Source organism: Ochotona curzoniae, unplaced genomic scaffold, assembly GCF_017591425.1.
Source record: "Ochotona curzoniae isolate NIBS_2020 unplaced genomic scaffold, NIBS_Ocur_1.0 scaffold_1037, whole genome shotgun sequence".
Lineage (NCBI taxonomy): Eukaryota > Metazoa > Chordata > Mammalia > Lagomorpha > Ochotonidae > Ochotona > Ochotona curzoniae.
The window spans coordinates 17,607,168-17,630,382 of record NW_024467083.1 but is presented as its reverse complement, the minus strand read 5'-3'; the positions used below and the strand labels follow the sequence as shown (position 1 = coordinate 17,630,382).

Sequence of the window (23,215 nt, the reverse complement as noted above, 5' to 3'; positions counted from 1 at the left end):
ACGCGCAGTCGCGAGCGGGGCCCTGGGCTCGGTGGCGGTGTGGGCGAGCTGGGTCCCGGTGCAGGACGGTGGTTCCTAGGAATCCGCGCGTAGTCGCTGCCGCCTGCCGCTGCTCTCACCATGTTCCTCACCCGGTCTGAGTACGACAGGTCCGTGCGGCGTGGGGGCGTGGGGCGGGCTTGTGGGCGGGCAGGCCCGGGGCCCGGCCGCGGCCTGGGTTCTGCCGTGTCATGGGGCGCCCCGGAGCCGAGTGTGGCCCGGCGAGCCGCCCTCCGGTCCGCCCCGGCGCCCGCCACGCCGGGTTCGGGCACCTGGGCTGCGCTTGTCGCTGAGTCACCGCTCGGTCGTAACTTGGGGCACAAGCGCGGAGCTCTGGGTCTTGGCTTGGGGTGGAGGGCAGGGGGACCCGGAGGCAGGGGTTCAGCCCATTCCCCTCCGTCGTTTGGCGCTCAGTTTGCCCTTTAAACGACAAAGCGCGTGCCACATTTCGTGGGGGAGAAAGCATGTAATGGGGTTTGTAGCAAGGCTCCCTGAGGCCAATTTAGCTATGCCGAGTCCGATTTTTACAGGATGAATGGGTCTCGAGAGATTACACGTATTGATTCCTCTTGGTGAAGATTGTTTTGACTTTTTAAAAAGTTTTAAGTGAGTTGATGTTAGTATTAGCACTGAAGGATTCACGTAGAAGGCCAAATGTCACATTTTGGGAAATCAGATTTGAGGTTATGTTTAAGAAAAAGGAAGCTTTCAGAGCCTGAGCATGCTAAGTGCTGTTACATTGCACATATCTGTGCTGTAGTCATTTTTGCTTTCAGTTTCTGTTCTGACCAGTTTCAACAGAGCTGTTAAGCTTTTTTTTTTTTTTGATAGCTAGGAAATACAGGTTTTTTTTTTTTTCTCTCCAAAGATGCTGACTTAAGAAGCTTCGTTTCTTGTCAAATGTAATGATCCAAGGTTTCCTGACCTGGAATCGGCACTGTTTCATCCTTTTCCTGAGTCAATGGAAGGCGTATGTGAAGTTTTTCCTGGTGTCCTGTCAAGTGACTGTTAGGCAACGTTTAACTTCTGGTACCTTGAGGAAAATCATCTCTAGGTGATAGGGGTTTTGAGTTATGATGGAAATGATCAGAACATGTTTATTAAACATTGTGTGATCGCTTCCTTAGCCTGTGTACTGATGGCATAGTGTCACTCCTTTTGTGACTGACTTCCCAAGAATGCTTGAAACAGCCCTTCTTTCTCACTTGGCACATGTATTTGGATGTTGGCTGTAGCGAACACAAATCAGATCCTTGCTGTCATCTAGGAGGTAGTCTTACAAAGGAAGCTCTGGTATCAGTCATATGCAGTAACTACACCAATACAGGAATTCATGTCATCTCTGCAAGTTTTGGTGAGAGAGCAATCGCTGTTAGGGGATCATGGGAAACCCCACGAAGGAACTGCTTCTGTTTTGTTTTTGAATTGATTTTTTTTAAAAAGATTTACTTATTGTTATTGGAAAGGCATATTTACAGAGAGTATGAGATACAAAAAGATCTGATGTCTGCTGTTTAGTCTCCAGGTGGCTGCAGTGGCCAGAGCTGAGCTGATCTGAAAGCAGGAGCCAGGAGATTATTCCAGGTCTCCCACATGGGTGCAGGGTCCCAAGGCTGTCCTCGACTGCCTTCCCAAGCCACAAACAGGGAGCTCGGTGGGAAGTGGAGCAGCCAGAACACAAACCAGCACCCATATGGGATCCTGGTGCTTGAAGGAGGAGGATTAGCCAGTTGAGCCATTGCATCAGGCTCTTTTAATGGATCTTTGAAAAAGTTGGATTTCAATAAGTACAATGAGTAATTTTGAATTTGGAGAATAATGGGATGAGCAAAGAAGGGATAGTGGAAAAAGAAGGCATATTTGAGGCAGATTGTTTGACCAACACATACACTTTGGATTAGCAAGTGATATGGGAAAAACAGGATGGTGGCCAGATACTAGATAATTCTTAGTGTGGTGGTTAAAGTGTTTTGTTCTCAGAGGGCAAGTATAAGGTGTTAGTTTTTGTCCTAAGACGTTATGTTGTCACTGTTGAGCTTTCTGGAGAGGAATTGGACTAGAGGAGAGAGTGAGTCAGGGCTGGGTCTGTTAGAATAGGTGAAAGGTAATGAGGGCGTTGGAGAGGATGAGCCAGAGTGATCTGTGACTGGACAGTAGGGATTGCTGTAGGTTGGTGTACCTTGACATGTGCTGACCTATGAAAGAAGGGAAGGATTGAGATCATTCAGAACCTTCCAGGTTGGGAACTGGCAAATTAAAGGTCTTTTAAAATTAAATTTGTGAGCCTGGTGTGGTGGCCTAGTGGCTAAAGTCCTTGCTTTGCAAGTGCGGGGTTCCTGTATGGGCACCCGCAGCCCTGCTTCCCATCCATCTACCTACTGTGCCCTGGGAAAGCAGTCAAGGACGGCTCAAGGCCTTGGGATCCTGCACCCGCATGGGAGACCCGAAGGAGGATCCTGGGTCCTGGCTTTGTGTTGACTCAGTTCTGAACTGTTGTGGCTACTTGAGGAGTGAGTCAATGGATGGAAGATCTTCCTCTCTGTTTCTCCTCCTCTGTATATATCTGACTTTCCAGTAAAAAATAAATAAAACTTTTTTGAAAATTTATTTTTATCTGAAAGGCAGTGACAGAGAGAAGGAGAGATAGAGACAGATCCTCCACCTTCTGGTTCATCTGGAGCCAGAAGCTTCTTCCAGGTCTCCCATGTGGGTATAGGAGCCCAAGCACCTGAGCCATTCTCCGCTGCTTTCTCAAGCCATTAGCGGGATCTGGATCAGAAGTAGGGCAGCTGGAACTCAAACTGGTGCCCTTAGTGGATGCTGGCACCACAGTCCTGGGCTTAACTTGCTGTGATCTGGCACTGGCCCTCAATGTGTAGATTACTTTATGTAGAGGTAGGAGGGAGGTGGCATTGTGGTATAGTGGTTTTTTTTGGTTGTTGTTGTTTTCTTAAGATTTATTTATTTATTGGAAAGTCAGATATACAGAGAGGAAGATCTTCCGTCTAATCATTCACTCCCCAAGTGAACGCAACAGCTGATGCTATGCTGATCTGAAGCCAGGATCCAGGAGCCTCTTCCGGGTCTCCCACGCGGGTGCAGGATCCCAAAGTTTGGACCGTCCTCGACTGCTTTCCCAGGCCACAAGCAGGGAGCTGGATGGGAAGTGGAGCTGCCAGGATTAGAACCGGCGCCCATATGGGATCCCGGTGCGTTCAAGGCGAGGACTTTAGCCACTAGGCCACTCCGCTGGGCCCAGTGTAGTGGTTTAAATTGCTTCCTGCTAATGAATCTGGGTAGGCAGCAGATGATGGTCCAGATTTGGGTCCCTGTCACCCACATGGGGGACTGTGGTGGAGTTACTGACTACTGGTTTTAGCCTGGTCCATCATTGTCCATTGAGATCATTTGGGAAGTCAGTAGCAGATTTGGCATTTAAAGGATCTGCTTTTCAAATAAAAAAAACAATTAAAAATCAAGATCATACTGGCAGTAGAGATATGGAGTATGGAAATACACTTGGTGTAGATGAGATAATCCTGGGATACAGGATTATTATAAATTTAAGATGCACTTATGTGATGCTGTGTAATTTAGAGTTCTTTTGTATTCTATGCAGTTCAATACCCAGTTGTCTTATCACAGATGGTGTAAGCATCTTTTTTTTTTTTAACTCAAGGGAATTAAAAGCTAGTAAGTGGCAACATGAAAACTCCCAGGTCTTATGATCTCAGATGTTTCAGTGATCTTTAAAAAACTTCGAATTAGTTCATGTTTATTTTTAGAGATACAGAGACAAAGAGAGAAGATGAGAGAGAAAGAAAATGTTTCTATCTGATAGTTTACTTAAACACTTGTAAGAGTGGGGCTGCCTGGGTCCCGTTCCAGAATCTGGGAACGAAATCAACATCTTGTGGAACCTGCCTTGGCAGGAAGCTGGTGTGAGGAGCTGAGCTGGGCACCAAGACTCAGGACACAGACATCCTAATGCCTGGTTGGATGCTTACTGCCTCGGGTCCTTTTAACCAGCTCTTTACATCCCTACACTTTCTTTTGCACTTCATTTGTTTATTATTATTATTTTTAAACTTACCTGGAAGGCAGAAATAGGGAAGGGGGAGAAAGAGACAAATCTTTCCATTACCAGTTCTCCCCTCAAATGTCTGCAACAGCCAAGATTGAGCCAGGCTGAAGCCAAGAGGCTGGAGCTCAGTCGAGTATCCCCTGTGGGTGACACAAGTGCGGTCACCTGCTGCCTCTGTGATGTGCGGAGATGGTGTGGTGGAGTTATTGAGAGCTTGGTCTGTGTAGTCCATTGTACTGAATTCAAATTCCACTCTGCCAATTTTTTGCTGAGAGACCTGGAACAATTTATTTCACTTCACCCTGTCCCAGCTTTTTCATTTAGTGGATTATCTGCTTTTGCTACTTCATAGGATCATTTTGAGGATTGAGGTCTTTTTTTTTTTAGGTATCATTTAAGGCTTAAATAGTGACAGGCATATATGCAGTGAACTTTAAAAATATCTGTTTTATAGTTTTGAGTTCTATCTAAATGTTCTTGTGAAAAAATTTTTTTTTAAAGATCTATTTTTATTGCAAGGTCAGATATACAGAGAGGAGGAGAGACAGAGAAGATCTTCCATCGTTGATTCACTCTGCAAGTAGCCTTAATGGCCAGAGCTGAGTGATCCGAAGCCAGGAGTCTGAAGCTTATTCCAGGTCTCCCACACCGGTTCAAGGTCCCAATGCTTTGGGCTGTCCTTGACTGCTTTCTCAAGCCACAGCTAGGAGCAGGTGAGAAGCAGGGACACTGGGACACAAACCGGTGCCCAAATGAGATCCCAGAGCATGCAAGGCGAGGACTTTAGCCACTAAGCTATCGTGCTGGGCCTTGAAAAAGTTTTTGATAACATTTGGAAACACTAATCTAGACTCCATAAACTATTAAAGCTGTTTTCGTTTGATTTTTTCAAACCCTTTTAGGGGTGAGTAATTGATATAGCAGTTAGGATACTTTTTGGGAGTTTTGTCCTGTCTTGGTGTGCCTGAATTGGATTCCTAGCTCCACTTTCAATTCTAGCTTCTGGCTAATGTGCATCCTGGCAGGCAGCAGGGTAATCTAACTCAAGAACTTGGGTCCCTGGCACCCACATTGGCAGACCTGGCTTGTGTTCTGAGCTCCTGGCTTCAAGTAGGTCCAGCCCTGCCCATTGTGAGCACTTTGAGAGTGAACCAGCAGATGGAAGCTATCTCTTTCTGCCTTTCAAATAAATTTTTTAAATACTTATAAGTAACACATTATTAGAGTCCATATATTATACATATAAAGAGTCTATTGTATGCTGAAGAGTCTTATCACTTCAAGCCATGCTGAAATAAAGAATGATGGGAGAATGCCCTAGAGCAAAAGTAGTTGGTGTGTAATTGGTTTAAGTATATATTGAGTAAATGAACTAGGTTAAGAAGACTTAAGAACTGCCTGGATCTCAGTTTGTACTAATTCAAATAAATAACTTGAGGATGGCTTGACTGTATACCGATTTGATTTTTTAGAGTTATCTGGAAGTCAGTTATGGATGGAGAGACAGAGACCAAGATAGAGTTGAGAGAGTTGCCTTCATCACCGGTTCACTTCCCAGCTGGCTGTCACAGCCTGGACTGAGGTAGATTGCAAAGTGACAGGGGCCAAAATGTTTGGATCCTCCTTGTTGCTTTTTCCCAGGCCATCAGCAGGGAGCTGGATTGGAATTGGAGCTGCTGGACGTGGATATAGTTCCCCGTCTGGGATACCAGTGTCATAGGTGGTAGCTTAATCAGCTGTGTCAGAATGCTGGTCCTTGACTTAACCAAAAGGAAGATATCATCATCTCATGTATCTAATGGGAAGAGGATAAGAAAACAATTATTTTCTTGGGAATTACCTGGTAGTTTTGGGGCACGGACTCGTCCAAAGAATTGGTAAGTTGACTCAGCATTGATCTAAGTTGATTTAGGATTAAGACAGGAAAATTGGCTGCTGTCCTTGAACAGTTTGGAGGAACTTCTGAGAGTGGGGACAGCAGTGTTCTCCATGGGTGTCACTGTGTTGTAATCACTAATGTACCCAGAAATGGCTACAGGTTGTTGTGGCGAAGTAGAGTTCTGACAACATGCCTGTCTGCAGCAGTCTGAGCTAGTTGTCGTGGAACTTGATTGCCTTTCAGTATCCAGTGACTCATTTTTCTGACAATTTATAATACTTTGTTGTTGTTTTTAAAATTATAGAGGTGTGAATACTTTTTCTCCTGAAGGAAGATTATTTCAAGTGGAATATGCCATTGAAGCCATCAAGGTATAGTAACATGTATCAAATTTTGAAATTTTATGACCACCTAAAACTGTGTTGATAGAACTTATGGCATTAATGTGTTTTTACCCAGCTCTTTAGAACATGTTCTCATATCTCTTTCATCAGCCACTGTTAACCATTTTTATAACAACTTCAATTCTATTCTTAGCATCCATTTTGAAGCTTTGAGCAGGTCGCTGCTTCTCAGGTATGCAGAGAGCCTTTTCTCAGGGAAGAAGGGGCGTATTGGTTGTGTCCATAACCCTTCTTGGCTGCACAGAAGATGTACGTGTCCAGGGTTAGCACTTGTATTGTTTTCCGTATTTTATTGTATTGAGCAAATCACATAACTGGTTCTCTGTTCTTTTAGTAAAGTTGTGAATTTATACCAGATACTTTATGTAGTAACACATAGGTTTAAATCTAGTCGTAAAATGGAATACAAAGTTCAGATTACTATTCCAGAAATTGGAAAGTGAGCTCCCTATATGTAAAGTTCATTATCATTTGAGACCACATTTGAGGCATTATGAATAGTCTAAACAAATAGTTAAAACAAAACCTTTCATAGAAAAACAAAGAGTTGTGGGAAATATTGACATCAAATCTTTAAACCTAGTACTGAAAATGATTCCCTGCAGAATACACAAAAAAAGGAAAACAGACTCCACTGTAGAGATTCTGATCAGGCTGTGTGGGGTAAGGTGCAGGTGGCAGGCCCCGGTGTGCTGGTGTCTGACAGATTGAGCATCACTGATGTAGTTCCATCCTTTACTCTGTGTTTGAATCACCTTTGTGTCTATACAACATCTACTTGATCATCCATTTATGTGCTTTTAGTGACAGTATTTTCTCAGTTTATAGCTCATTCTCACAACAGTTCAGTTGATTTGGAAGTTTATCCTTGTATTGATTGTTGATTGACCCTGGTTTTACCCTTGAGCCACAGAGAAAGTTTAAGATTTATTTAGGGCCCAGCATGATAGCCTACTGGCTAAATCTTCACCTTGCATGCATTGGGATCCTATGTGAGCTTTGGTTTGTGTTCTGGCTGCTCCACTTCTCATCCAGCTCTCTGTTTGTGGCCTGGGGAAAGCTTAGTGGAGGATGGCCCAAAGCCTTGGAACCCTGCACCTGCGTGGGAGACCTGGAAAAGAGTCCTGGCTCCTGGCTTCAGATTGTTCAGCTTCAGCTGTTTGGGCCATTTGGACAGTGAACCAGTGGATTAAAGACCTTTCTCTTTTACCTTCTCTCTGTAAAACCTGCCTTTCCAAGAAAAATAAGTATTTTTTTTTTTTTTAATTATTAAAGAGTTATTTACTTGAAAGGTAGAGTTACACAGAGAGAGTCTTCCATGCACTGGACTGGTCCAAAGCCCGGATCTTCTGGGTCTCCCATGTAGGTACAGGGACCTAAGGACCTAGGTGATTTTCTGTTGCTTTCCCAGGCAAATTAGCAGTATCGGAAGTAGAGCTGTGACTTGAAGTGGTGCCCATTTGGGATGCTGGTGTTATAGGCTACAGCTTTACCCACTGTACCACAGAACCGGCCCCCTCAGAGGATGCGTAATCCTCTCCCATGAGACCGTTCCTGTAACTGTTACAGGAATTCTGGTTAGTTGAAGACATCAGAGTGAAAGTGGAGGCACTATGATGGTGGGACAGAAAAGGATGGTCCCGCTGCAAGTGCATGTTCCTATTTCCACTTACAATCTTTGCTGTATATTAAAAACATAGATTACCGGGCCTGGCGGCGTGGCCTAGTGGCTAAAGTCCTCGCCTTGAACGCCCCAGGATCCCATATGGGCGCCGGTTCTAATCCCGGCAGCTCCACTTCCCATCCAGCTCCCTGCTTGTGGCCTGGGAAAGCAGTGGAGGATGGCCCAAAGCCTTGGGACTTTGCATCCGTTTGGGAAACCCGGAAGAAGTTCCTGGATCCTGGCTTCAGATAGACATAGCATCGGCCGTTGTGCTCACTTGGGGAGTGAATGATCGGACGGGAGATCTTCCTCTCTGTCTCTCCTCCTCTGTATATCTGATTTTCCAATAAGTAAATAAATTTTTTTAAAAAAAAAAACATAGATTACCATGACGTGCTTGACAGAATTCTAAACTGCAGCATTCTTTTTTTTTTTTAATTGGAAAGCCAGATACATATAGAGAGGAGGAGAGTCAGAGAAGAAGATGTTCTGTCGATTGGTTCACTGCCCAAGTGACCTAAACGACCAGTGCTGCGCCGATCCAAGGCCAGGAGCCAAGAACTTTTTCTGGGTCTCCCACGTGGGTGCAGGGTCCCAAAGGTTTGGACCATCCTCGACTGCTTTCCCAGGCCATAAGCAGGAAGCTGGATGGGAAGCAGGGCCACCAGGATTACAACCGGTGCCAATATGAGATCCCGGCACATTCAAGGTGGGGACTTTAGCCTCTAGGCTACAGCACCGGGCCCTACAGCATTCTGTTTTGAACCTTACCTAAGCTAATAATTCTGCCCAGGCGTGCATCCAATAATAATCTTAGAGTTAGCATTGTTTGGGTTTTCTAGATGTAATGAGGTGGTATCTGATGTCCAACCTTAGGATACAGGTGGTGTTCAAGGCGAGGACTTAGCCGCTAGGCCATGCCGCCAGGCCCCAGCTGCTCCATTTCTGATCAAGCTCCCTGTTAATACATCTTTGAAAGCAATAGATGATTGTCCAAGTCCCTGGGCCACTTCACCCACATGGGAGACTTGACAGATGTGACTTGACCGTCACTGATTCACTGCCTAAATGGCTTCAGCCTGGTGCAGCAGGTTAAACCACCACTTGGAGTTCTGACATCTCATTTGGGAGTACCTGTTTGAGCCCCTCTCTGTCTTCCATTCTCTGTAAATCTGCCTTTCCAATAAAAAATAAATCTTTTTAGTTCTTAAAAACACCTTCAAAACTTTCTCTTCAGAGCACATAGCTCCGTGCATCAGTGCTCTTGCTGTTGCCTGGAATAGCTGATGACTGACAGATGCTTCCTGTTTCCTCTGCGTATCAGGTGTAGCTGATTCATGCTTCTGTCACGATCATGGTGAATATGTGAGACTGTTTTTGATCTGAACAATCCTGTTAATCACAGTGTGTTCCTCTTTAGCTTGGCTCTACAGCTATTGGTATCCAGACATCAGAAGGTGTCTGCCTCGCTGTGGAGAAGAGAATTACCTCCCCACTCATGGAGCCCAGCAGCATTGAGAAAATTGTGGAGATTGATGCTCACATAGGTAAGGAGCTGGGCAATGGGGTTCTGTAGAACTTGGTGGGGTTAATTACTTAATCTATGGTGTCTATAAAAAAAAGGTCCTTGAGATACATGCCTGATCCTCCTGTTAGCTCTTGCTTGTCAAGTAGTATACCAGTGAGTGTAACTTGAGCGGTAGTAGGCAGATGCACAGTTCATTTATATTCGACCTAGTCACAGAAGCTCTTCTCTCGCTCAGATTTAGACTTGGCCAATATGGTTGTGGTGGGAAAGTTTCATCATCATAGGCCAACTCCCTGTAATTGCTGGTATTCATCATGAATAATGTTAGCCCTGGTGGGAGGCCACCAGCATCAGGACCACTGGGACCCCCCCAAAGATCTTTGTGAGTGACTGAAGTTCAGAGAGTTATAAGGATAGCTGACTGACTAGATCAGTTATCTGATGCTTTCAGGTTTGTATTTTTATTCCTTATCTCAACTCATTTTCTTTGTTCAGTAATTAATATAATTCCTCTGTCTTGATCTGTTTCATTGCAGTCCTACAGAGTGAGTACTTCTATTTATAGCACAGGATTTTAGTTGGCTGTCCAAAATTTCTTTCCTATCTAGGCATGTAACCAGTGAAACATTGGTAAACTAAGTAATTACTTGAAGGTTTTCGAACCAAATGCAGTAGTGACTGGCAGCTTGATACAGGTTGTGCATTCCTGATCTGAAAATTCTAAATGCTACAAAATTCAAAACTTATTGAGCACTCTACTTGTTTTAGAAAGTATTGTGGATTAGTGTACACCAACTTTATTTTGTACATAAAATTACCTTCAGTACATATGAAACATAAATAAATGTTGTATTTAGACTTGGGTCCCATCCCTTGTATAACATCCCTTGTATACCTTATTTTCTGTTTGCAAAACCAAAACACTTCTAGTCCTGAGCATTTTGGAGACAGGGCACTTATCTCACAGATGAACATTTAATTCTTTGAGATTACAGCATTGATCTGCTTATTCAAAGTCACCTGGCTTTTGGCGGTAGATCAGCATCTTTTAATTCGACAAAGTGAGACTCTCCAATGTCTGTGACACAGTGCTGGACACAGACAGGGATAGCGAGTCTGGTGGGATGTCAATGAGAAATGGTAGTTAGGTGATGTAGATAGTAAGGAAGATTCTACTGTGTGGTCAGTGTGGTACCATCGAGGGAATAACTGGTTTTGCTTGGAGAGGATTCCATGCAGGAGATTCTTGAGCTGAATTTAATTCCAGAAGCTGAGGAAGTATTTACCAGGTGAACATAGACTTCAGTAGGAGAGAATAAAAATGAGCAAAGTCCCAATGGTGTAAAACGAAGTTATATGGCATAAGTTTATTTAGTATGGCTGAGAGGTAACCTGTCCTAAAAGATGAGACTAAGGTTAGAGTGAAATTTTTTTTTGTCATGTCAGAGAACTTAAACTTGATTCTTTTGTAGTAATGGGAAAAGTGCTAAGCAGTGAGGTAATATGAATCTTTTATAAGTTTTTTAGAAAGACTTCTGATTATCAGTGTTAAAGGAAGACCTTGAAGGACTGGTGTTAGCATGGTGGGTAAAGCAGTGCCTGCAGTGCCAGCATCCCACATCGGTGCCACTTTGTATCCCAGGTGCTCAACTTCTGATCCAACTGCCTGCCAGTGGCCTGGGAAATCAGTTGAGGATGGCCCAAGTGCTTGATTCCCTGTTACTAGTCGTGGAAGAAATTTTTAGCGCCTAGCTTTGGTCTGGCCTATCTCCAACTGTTGCAGTTACATGGAGGATGAATCAGCAGAATTTCTCTATCCCTGACTCCCCTTCCCTATTGCCCTCCCCCTTGCTTCTCCTCCCTTCTCTTCTTACCTCTTGGGCCCGGTGCGGTGGCGCAAGTGGTTGGGGTCCTCTTCTTAGCTCTCAACACCGTAAATCTGATTTTCAAACAAATAAGTAAATATTTAGAAATCAAGCAGTCACTAAATAAGGTGTCATAAGTTACCTTCTGAAATCAAACATAAACATAAGAAAAGATAGTCTGTGGGTGCTGAGATAGGGAGATCAGTTAAATTTTTAGTAATCTTAATGGGGCAGGTGTTTTACCTACTGGTTAAGATATCTGCATCCCATGTCCAAGTGCCAGAGTTTGAAACTGCGTCTGCCTTCTGAGCCCTGAGAGGCTGCGGGTGGTGGCTCAAGTAATTAGGTTGCTGCCAGCTATGTGGGAGCCCTGGGTTGAGTTCACAGCTGCTGGCTTTGAGCTCAGCCCAGCCTTGGCTGTCATGGGCATTCATGAGTGAACTGGTAGGTGGGAGCCTCTCTCTGTTTATCTCACTATCTCTCTACCTTGAAAGTAAAGAGAAGTGAAAATCTACTTTAGGAATTTGCTATTGAGACAGATAGGAAAAATAAACCCAACAAAGAGATGAGGAAGGCTTTGGCTCAGTCATTAGTTGGAGAATGGAGAGGAAGGGACAAATAGCAGACAGAGTGAGCAAAGAGTAGCAAAGCTTGGGGTTTGACTGATTAAATGGGCCAAGGAAGAAGCTAGGATCTAGAAGGAAATAGTTATAGCTATTAATCTTGCTATCTTGAATGATCAAGAAAAAAAAATTTTTTTAATTTTTATTAGAATGGCAAATTTAGAGAGGAGAGACAGAAAGATCTTCCATCTGCTGGTTCACTCCCCCAATGGCCACAATGGCTGAAGCTGGAGCTGAACTCATCTCAAGCCAAGAGCCAGGAGCTTCCTCTGGATCTCCCATACGGGTGCAGAGGCCCAAGGGCTTGAGCCAACCTCTGCTACTTTACCAGGACACAAGCAAGGAGCTAGATGGGAAGGGGAGCAGCTGGGATGGGAGCTAGCGCCCATGTAGGATACTGGTGCTTAAAAGTGGGGGGTTAGATAGTTGAGCCATTGCACCAGCCACAGGCAGACTTTCTAATGCAACTGGTTGGTTTGTGCTTGGGACAGGAAGGCTTTATTCCAGAATCTTTCACTGTAGCCCACAGTGAGTGGTTTCTTTTTCTTCATTTCTCAGGTTAGAGCATTAGTGTTTGCTTAGTTCAGAAGTGTTATGGCTCACTAGGAGTGCTAAAGGGGAGCCTGGAGGTGTAATATGTGGAAATCTGTAACTGGTTAACTGCTGCTCTTCTATCTTGTCTGGACTTACGTGTTGCAGTGCATGGTTTTGTTTATAACATCATTATCCTTGGGTTCAGTACTAATAATTTCCCATGTGATGTTTTGGGTACGTGGCCTTGGAACTGCTGCAGTGGTTCCACTCTGGAATTTCAGTTTTTAGTGAGTGGATGAAAGGATCATATAAGGATTTGGCCACTGGGTCACTGTTGCTTTTACATTGCAGGTTGTGCCATGAGTGGTCTAATTGCTGATGCTAAGACTTTAATTGATAAAGCCAGAGTGGAGACACAGGTAAATGGGCCTCATTTCTTCTTTCTTAATCAGGATGCTTGAATTCCTTGTTTAGTGATGATAGAGCTGCCTGTGCATATTGCAGTTGTGTATGTCATTGCTTTTGGGAGTAGTTTTCGGTGGACCTCCCAGTTATAACTCCCAGGGATTTAGAGGTTAACCATTCAGCTATTGGAGCTTTAAGGAGGCTCTGGTTAGTAGGGCTGACAGTCTCTGCTTCTGCTGGATTTGCCTTCTATGAAAATTGCTTTGTGCTGCATTCTGTTTCTGAGCATCATGCAGGAAGTGGTCAGAGTTAAAGGACATTCTCCCCACAGCTGCCTTCACTGCCAGGCTTGCAGGTAACAAACTCTCCAGTGAGTTACCACAATAGTAGGTGACAAATAATGCTCAGGAATGCCAATTTTGTTTTATAACTGTGTTGAGTCTAGGCTAGAAAGAAAAAAGTCTCCTGGTAAAATTACGTTTGTATGTTTTAAAATTTCTCTCAATAGAAATAAGTCATTTACCTTAAACATCAATAGCATGATAAATTATAGTCTTTGAAGGAAAGTGCCACTTGGCTGTCAGCATTCACCTTATAAAGACAACTGTGCCTTGAGGGGCTAACCTAGTTTATCAGAGGCTAACCGAATTATCAAAACAACAGTTCCCTGGTCTTTCATTGCTTACAGAACTGCTTTCTCTCATACAGTTCCAAGTCGTCATGTTAAGGTTAAAAGCACTTGGAACTTCAGTTCTCAACTATACTTCAAGGGGGTGCGTGCAGCGAGCTGGAGGACGGCCTTAATGCCCTTCTTATTAGAAATGTATTCTTTGCCCTCCTCCTAGAACCATTGGTTTACCTACAATGAGACCATGACAGTGGAGAGTGTGACCCAGGCTGTGTCAAATTTGGCTCTGCAGTTTGGAGAAGAAGATGCAGACCCAGGTGCCATGGTGAGTGTGTGCCTGTGCCGAGTTTTCCTACTGTTGGCCTCTGCATATCTTTCCCAGGCTCCTCAGCCTCTTTTGCTTATGACCACTTAGCTTGATACCTTCCTTTTTGATTCTAGTCTCGTCCGTTTGGGGTAGCACTGCTGTTTGGAGGAGTTGATGAAAAAGGACCCCAATTGTAAGTATCGTTTTGCTATTTTCTCACTAGCTGTGGGGGGCGGTGTGAGTATGAATGCATGTGTATTTTTAACTGAAAATGGGAATGAAATTGCTGTAGAAATGTAGAAAAGGGATTTTTATTGCGAAAGTTCAGTGATTCATTGTTCTTTTCCTTTTTAAGATTTATTTTATTAATTTGAAAGACCAAATGACCAAGAGAGAAATTTTCTATTCACTGTTCACTCCTCAAATGGCCACAAAAGCTGAGCTGGGCCAGGTTGTGGGTGGGTCAGGCTGAAACTTGGAGCCAGGAACTCCATCCAGGTCCCCCATGTGGGTGGCAGTAATTGCGGCTTCTTCTACTTTGTTCAGCACACTGGCAGGGAGCCAGATGGGAAGTGGAGCAGCTGGAGCTCAAACCTGTGCTCAGATGCGTCATAGGCAGTGGCTTAACATACTATACTAACACTGTTCCCAGTTTGTGTTATTTATACCACCACATTTGGGGGTTCTGTAAAGAACTTCCCTATTGGAACCAATGCTAAGTTCAGGAATAGTTAGGAGTTTTGTGTGTGGGTTTTTGTTTTTGCTTTTTGCTGAAGACAGCGTGTGCTGACTTTAGAGTTTTTACATTTTGGAATGCTTACCTGGTCCTCATTCTCAAATCCTGTTTACAGACATGCAAATGTCTTCATTATATACTACATAAAGTCTCTGAGGAAGTTACTAATTTTATTTTACACTTTTTAAAGATCCAACTTTTCTTGGCCTATTGTGGGTGGTCAGCAAGTTAAGCTGCTGCCTGCAATACTGACATTCCCATATTGAAGTGCTGATTCCCATTCAGTTCTTTGCTAATTGCCTGGGAAGGCATGGGCAATGGCCCAAGTACTTGGGCATCTGGCCCAACTCCAGTCTGGTCCAATCCTAGGTATTGCTGCCATCTGGGGAGTGAACCAACAGATGCAAGTCTCTCTTCTTTGCCCCTCCCTTACCCTCCGTTACTCTGCCTTTCAAGTAAGTAAGTCTTATATAGAGAGAGAAAAGAAAGATTTAATTCTGTGGACAAAATATCATTCAGGTCTGTGCCTCGATGTTTGAGTGGTGTTTCCTGGCTGTATGTTGAAACATTTGCACTGTTGCAGGGATATGTTTGTTCTGTAATGGGTCACCTGTTTTAAGCATTTGGATTCTCCTACAGGTTTCACATGGACCCATCTGGAACCTTCGTACAGTGTGATGCTCGAGCAATCGGCTCTGCCTCAGAGGGTGCCCAGAGCTCCTTGCAGGAAGTTTATCACAAGGTAATGCTTATCCTATTACTATTTCTAGAATCAAGATATTTGCAAATAATAAAATGTTCAGTACTTAATGGTGTAGTTGTTGGCAGTTCTATGCCTCTTTGGAACCACAGCCTAAGATAGGGAACATCATTCTTCATCCTCTTCCCCAAAGTGCTCACCCACCTTTACCTTCCCTTGGGATGATGTGTACCACTGGAGGTGTGTTTTGTTCCTGTTTTTTTCATTCTTGTACTTTTTGTAAGTGGAATTTTTCAGGTAATATTTTTTTCTTTTTTTTTTTTTTTTTTAAAGATTTATTTTTATTATTTTTTATTGGAAAGGCGGATATACAGAGAGGAGAGACAGAGAGGAAGATCTTCCATCCGATGATTCACTCCCCAAGTGAGCCGCAACGGGCCGATACTATGCCGATCCGAAGCCAGGAGCCTCTTCTGGGTCTCCCACACGGGTGCAGGGTCCCAAAGCCTTGGGCCGTCCTCGACTGCTTTCCCAGGCCACAGGCAGGGAGCTGGAAGGGAAGCGGGGCTGCCGGGATTAGAACCGGCGCCCATATGGGATCCCGGGCGTGCAAGGCGAGGACTTAACCACTTGCGCCACCGCGCCGGGCCCAAATATTTTTTTCTTATTGTTGCCCAATATACTGGCCCTGAGCGCCATCATGTCATTGTACAGTTGGTAATTCCTTTTTTACTACTAAGTGATGTATCATGGTGGAGACATTATGTTTGTTCTCTATTCTTCGAATTTGCTTAGCAGTTGATACTTTCTTCTGGTTCCTGCAGCATTTGGACATTTGGCACTTTGTGGGATGAAAGATGTGATTTGGATAGCTCGTTGGTATGACTAAAGGCTGCCATACTCGTCAGTTCATATCAGTTGCTAGTATTACTGGTTTTACATGAGGAGATTAAGTGCAGAACAGGGTTAAGAAAAATACATTTTCTAAACCTTGAATTTGCCTTCTTACATATAGGACATTATTATTCACAAAGTATCATTAGTATGACATCATGCTTTCTAAGCTAAAAGAGGGATTCAGATGTTCACTAGAAAAGTATATCACTTTTCTGCTTCCTTAGGGAGCAATAAATTGAATTTGGAAACCTTGTACTTCAAAATATAGCATCATTCTCTGTGAGTAAGTGGGTGCTCCTTATCTACTGGGATCCTGGAGAGACTTGGAACACACTCTACTTGCTTTTCATTAATCTTTGCTAAATCTCTTCTTCACACAGTTAAGGGGAAACTCTTTGAAAAGAGGAATTATGTAGTATTAGTGACTCACCTTGTCACTCTCTTTGTTTCAAGTCGATGACACTGAAAGAAGCCATCAAGTCTTCACTCATCATCCTCAAGCAAGTCATGGAGGAGAAGCTGAACGCAACCAACATAGAGGTACTTTGCTGGATTTTTGTTTTTGTTTTTTCTTTCCACTGCTGAAGGATGGCTAGATGGGGAAATCATTTTCTTGTATGTACTTCATTCTTGTCCTTAATAGCTTTAGTAATGTGGTCGTTGCAGACACTGAAATTGAATGAGCTGAAGAGTAACAGGGAGGTGATAAAGTACAGAACTCAAGAATTTGCTACTTCCTCAACAAGTTTGGTTAGTGTTAACAGAAGGCGGTTGTGTTGTTCTGTTAATGTGGCGAAAAGTGGTTGAATAAACTGACGAAATTAGTGGATAAAAAAGAGAGTAAAAAAAACTGATCCAACATTGCATTGAGTACCCGTAATGTAGCAGGTGCTGTGTTAGAAACCAGGGGAATAGCCACAGAAGAGCCAATTCCTGTTCAGTAAACTGTGCTGTTTAGAGACTTACAGATAAATCTGGGTGTAAGATGCTACTTGTATACTAGCAGTAAGAACAGGTTGCCACGACGACATGTAGTTTAGCCTGTGGAGGAGAAATTCCTGGAAGAGGCAGTGTCTGGAGAAGGGAGCAGCATGGGTAAAGGCTCAAGGCTGTGAAACAACACTGCGTATAAAAGAAAATTTTGAGGGGGTGTGAGATACAGTGGGGCATTTTAAAATGGTACGTGGATTTTAAAATAACTTTTTATAAAAAACATTTGAAATTGTGGAATGAGTCTACAAAAAGTACCTGGAGAATGTGTTATAAAAGAATTAATTAAGAATTAAATTTTTGTGCCAATATTATCTTTTAATTCTGATTTTCAACAAACCTTTTGAAGTGTACCTGAGTGTAGGATATAAAAGCATAGGAAAGGGCCAGCACAATGGCTCAATTGGCTAATCCTCTACTTGCAAGCGCCAGTATCCTATATGGGTGCTGGTTTGGAAAATAGTGGCGGATGGCCTAAAGCCTGGGGATTCTGCACCTGTGTGCATGAAGGAGACCCAGAAGCTCCTGGCTCCTGGCTTTGGATCAGCTCAGCCCTGGCCGTTGCAGCCAATTGGGGAGTAAACCAGTGAACAAAAGATCTTTCTGTCTCTTCTTCTCTCAGTAGATATGCCTTTCCTATAAAAATAAATAAATCTTAACAAAACAACAACCAAAAAAACTCTAGGAAGAAATGAACTGGAATGAGATGGACCAAATTCTGAATGTTCTTTTGTAGAATAAGGGTAGGTAAGAGTAAAGGGACTCGTGGTGAGGAAAGATAAGTAGATTTGGAGGCGAATTGGGAGACGTCCTTTGTTTCCTGGTGATTTGTTAGCTCATCTGTTGAGGGCAGGTGAAAGTAACAGTGAAATAAGGAGAAGGGGAAATATTTGGGAAAATCATTATGAATGATTTGGATGAGTACAAGGATCAGCAGACAGGCCAAATTCAGCAGCCAGGAATCCATCCAGATTTCCCATGTGGTGGTGGCATTTGGAGCCATCATCCTTTGCCTTCCAGGCACATCAGCAGGGAGCTGGATTGGACAGAGTAGCCTCAAGCTGATTTGGGGTATGGTATCTTGAGTGGCAGATTAATCTGCTGCCACAATACTAGTTCCCTACCTTTTTTTTTTTAATCCCCTTAAGATGTATTTATTTTCCTTGAAAGAGTTACAGAGACAGAAATAGGCAAAGAAATCTTCCATTGGCTGGGTCAATGGATCACTTCCCAAATGGCTGGAGTGGCCAGAGCTGGGCCAATCTGAAGCTGGGAGCCAGGGGCCTCTTCTTTGTCTCCTGTGTGCGTGCACTACCCTCCTTGGCCATTAGCAGGGAGCTGGATCGGAAAGTGGAACATCTAGAACTAGAACCAGCACCTTTATGGGATGCCAGTACTGTAGGCTAAGTAGAATTAGCCTACTCTGCCATAGTGCTAGCCCCCTCACCTTTTGGAAGAAGTTAATTACGTTGAGGCCAAGTTTATATACAGTAACACATACTTTTTTTTTTAAGATTTATTTATTTATTTTATTGGAAAGACAAAGATCTTCCATCCACTGGTTCACTCCCCAAGTGGCCACAATGGCCAGAACTAAGCCAATCTGAAGCCAGGAGCTTCTTCCAGGTTTCCCACATGGGTGCAGGGTTCCAAAGTCTTAGGCTGTTCATTGCTGCCTTCCCAGGCCACACGTAGGGGGCGGGATAGGAAGTGGGGCAGCCGGAACGTGAACCTGGGCCCATGTGGGATTCCAGTGGATGCAAAGTAAGGATTTAGTTACTAGGCTGCCTTGCCAGGCCTGAACATACTCATTTTAAATACAGTCTGTTGTTTTTGACAAGTCTGTAACCTTGCATCTGTCACCCAAAGTAAAGACAGGGAGCATCTTCTTCCTTCTGAGAAGGCCCCTGTACCCTTGTAGTCACTCTACCACTCTGATCTACTTTTTATAAATAACAGTTTCATGTTCCAGGAGTTTATATAAATGGAATCTTGGTGGAATATACAGTGTGTATTCTGTGACATGGTATTAAGATTCATCCATATTGTCTGTTATATATTATTGCCTAGTGATATCCATCTGTCCTTATTTTAAAATAAGCTTTATTTCAAGTCTCTCCCAAATATAATCTACATTCAGTAACTTCTAATACTTCTCTCATTTGTTTTTTAATCTCTACCATCTGTTTAAAGCATTTACCATTTCAATGGGATTGCATCTTGCTAAGATAGTTCCTGCTTGTCAAGTTTTGTGATCACTTTTTAGATCTATTATTTAATCTGACAGCTCTGAGATATAAATCGCTTTTCCTGAAAACCATTTGCTCTTCCCGGAGTCTTAATTCGTGTTGGGGGCACCATTGGTACTTCATGCCGAAATCCTGGATGACTTTGACTTCCTCCTTCCTGCACGAAGTCCTATCTACCCCTTTTCCCGCATCCGTGTCTCCTCTGCATCCTAGCATTAAGTGCCTTCTTTCCAGTCCCCCTTTTTTCCACCTGCTTTGTGTATTTTCATTGGTTTCTTGTTTCATTTCCTGTCCTCCTACATTTCTGTTTGTTTTTCTTCATTGGGGCGATTGGCATGGATTATCCACATTTATATCAGTCTTCATGACTTAAAAACATTTCCTGATACCATCTTTAAGATTAATTTCAGAGTTTCATGCATGGTAATATGCCACTTCTGAAGTCAACTACATATATTTACTCTGTTAGATATGTTTCTAAGCATTTTACTTGCATTAAATCTTTTATTACTAATAATATCTCTTAGATAGGTATTCTTCCACTTAAAAGAAAAGTTTTATTTATTTGAGAGATGCAGAGAGCATAAGAACTCCCATCCTCTATTTGCCTCTCAAATTCCTGGAATGGCCATGGTAGGGCTGAGGCTGAGGTTGAACCAGGAGCCAGAGACCCAGTCTAGGGTTAGCTTCATGAATAGCGTCACAGCTGCCTCCCAGGGTGTGCAGAGCGGGACTTGGATCCATGTACTCTGATACAGACAGCCCAACGGCAGCCCAGCCAGGTGGTGAACCACTGGGCCAAATGCCTGCCCCAACATCTTGTTTTCATCTTTGGTTCCCTAGTACCTAGTACAGGTCTTAACTAGTACACAGGTATGTAGTTACTAACTAGCATAGTAAGATACTAGCACAGTATCTTTTTTTTTTTAAGATTGATTTTTATTGGAAAGGCGGATATACAGAGGGAAGGAGATAGAGAAAGATTTTCCATCAGCTAGTTCACTCCTCAAGTGGCCACAATGGCTGGGGCTGAGTTAAGTCAAAGCCAGGAGCTGGTCTCCATGTAGGTGTAGGGTCCCAAGGCTTGGGCCGTCCTCCACTCTTTCCCAGGACACAGGCAGGGAGCTTGAAGGGAAGGGGAGCCGCTAGGACACGAGATGGCACCCATCTGGGATTCTGGTGTATGAAAGGTGAGCATTCAGCCACTAGGCTATTGCACTGGACCCCTAGGATAATTTCTTTTATATGTATTATGTTAGCACATTTGTCATTCCATCAATGGAAGGAGTTATTTTTACTCATCTGGTGATGAGTAACTTTCTGAAGGCAGTTCTTGGTCCAAATCCTATTATTACTGATTTATAATACAGCTGAATTAGTACCTGATTCCTTTAAAATATGGGGACCATGTCATTAGCGTTGATCTTTGAAAGCCTGGTGGTTAGTTAAATATGAAGGTCTGATTCTAGATTTAGTTTCTTACATAGAGTACAGGGTTAAGTATGTTAACTACAATACCAAATGCCCACTTGCTATGGATTACCTAGATGTGAGACCTGGCTCTACTTTCAGTTCCAGCTTTCTGCAGTGTGCACCCTGGGAGGCTGCCACGTGTCGATGGCTCGAGTAGTTGGGCCTCTACCACATTTGCACAGGAAGACTCAGAATTCCCAGCTTCCAGACCAGCTTGGCCCAGCCCTAGCTGTTGTGAGCATTTAGACAGCAAACTAACAGATGGGAGGTTTCTCTGTCTCTGCCTTTCAGATAAATTAAGAAATAGATTATAATGTGTAGTACTAGTTAATCAGTGATGTTATTTCTGACATTTGATTTTGGATGCCAATTTTAATGGACTCCGTCTGTGGCCAGTAATTTAAACACAAGGCAGAGAGTAGGTATTTGGCATAATTGGGACACCTGCTTCCCAGATGGGAGTGCCTGGTTCAAGCTGTGACTTCCCTGCCCTGAGCCAGCTTCCTGCTGCTCACACGCTGGGACAGAGCAGGCAGTGGTTCCCTGCCGTGCACATGGGAATCCCGGAGTGAATTCCAGGCTTCTGCCTTTGCCTTGGCCAACCCTGCTGTTACTGCCTTTTGAATAATAAACCAAGATCTGTCAGTATCTCTCTGCCTTTCAAACAAAATGAATATACATAAATGTTTGGGTTGTTAGGTTGAAACATGAACAGCTTTAGAGAAAAGTGCCATTAGTGTCATTAGCCTAGATCATTGAAAACCTGGTGGTTAGTTAAATATGAAGAAAACATATTAGAAAGCAGGAATAGCATTTACTACATTGATGTTTATTTTGTCCTAGACCTTTTCTAAGTATTAGCATTTAATCCTCACAACTTCTGTTTCCGTTTTATAGATGAGAAAATATAAAGGTACAGAGTGGCCAAGCAACATGAGCTTATACACATAAGGTCAACTTTCAAGTATAAATGTGCTTTAAATATACTTCTGGAGGAATATTTTTAAAAGAAATTATTTGTGAGGCAGAGATAGAGAAAGCATGTAAGCTTCCATCTGGTTCACTCCCCACAACATGCTTGCAGTGGTCAGCACTGAGCTAGGCTGAAGACAAGAGCTGGGACCTCAGTCCTGGTCTGCCATGGGGGGACAGGAATTATTACTTGAGTCGTGAACACTGCCTCCCAGTCTGCATTAGCAGGTAGCTGGAGTCAGGAGCTGAGGAATTGAACCCAGCCTCTCAGAAGAGGCCAAGGTGAACAGTCTGGGATATGGGTATTGCAACCAGCATTTCAACCATCAGGCTAATGAGCATCTGCCCTACCAGAAAAACAATCAGTCCATGTGAGCCTTGTTGAAATAACCAGGAGGTGACAGTGATGCTGGGCATTTGGATAACTATTATGTGGTAGGTTGAACTGAAAATAGAAAATTGGTCAGTAAGAATTTTTTTTTTTTTGAGTCAGAGAGCTATTTGGGGGCCTTGCGGCCTGTAAAGGCTGTCCTGGGGACAGCAGATCCCTTTGTGCCTCAGGGACAGCTGCATCAGGGGGCAGGTGATGGAGCCCAGATCATGAACCCTTCTCTGGTTTTCTTTCCAGCTCGCCACGGTGCAGCCTGGCCAGAAGTTCCACATGTTCACAAAGGAAGAACTTGAAGAAGTTATCAAGGACATTTAAGGAAGTGTGGACCTCAAAACTTTTTGGGACAATTTTAGTTTTCTTCATTGCCCTTAAATTTAATTTCCAGCTTCTATTCCTTGGAAAATCTCCAGTCTGTGTGCATTTTTTATGATGTCTGTACATAAAGACAATTCTGAAATAAAGACAATTTTAAGATAGTTGTGGTAGATTCTGTTCTCTTAAAATGCAGTCTCTGAAATGCTTGTGTTAATGGCCAAACAGCATAGCACTATTCGTATCTGCGTCCTTAGGAAGCCTCTGCTCTAAAATCCTTGGAATGATTTTCTATATCAACCAGCCCCTTGGGTCTTGGCACAGGAACTCCACTTCGTCCAACTCCTCCTGGTGGTGAGTAGATGTTAATACCACTGGTTTCTCTTTTTCTTATTTGAAAGGCAGATTTTTACAGACAGGAGAGGCAGAGCTTCCATCTGCTGGTGCATTCACCAAATGGCCTCAACTGCCAGAACTGAGCTGGTCTGAAGGCAGGAGCTAGGAGCTTCTGCCGATTCTTCCACATGACTTTGGCC

At 43.4% G+C, this 23,215-nt stretch overlaps 1 protein-coding gene across 1 annotated transcript; it reads left to right on the top strand.

Annotated features, from left to right (window-relative positions):
• PSMA5 (proteasome 20S subunit alpha 5) lies at window positions 1-22,843 on the top strand. The gene is made up of 9 exons (XM_040998779.1): window positions 1-149; window positions 6,307-6,373; window positions 9,490-9,616; window positions 12,971-13,038; window positions 13,870-13,977; window positions 14,094-14,152; window positions 15,335-15,437; window positions 16,746-16,832; window positions 22,605-22,843. The coding sequence occupies exons 1-9, from the start codon at window positions 121-123 to the stop codon at window positions 22,680-22,682; spliced, it is 726 nt and encodes a 241-aa protein (XP_040854713.1). The 5' UTR covers window positions 1-120; the 3' UTR covers window positions 22,683-22,843.
• Window positions 22,844-23,215: the final 372 nt, after the last annotated feature.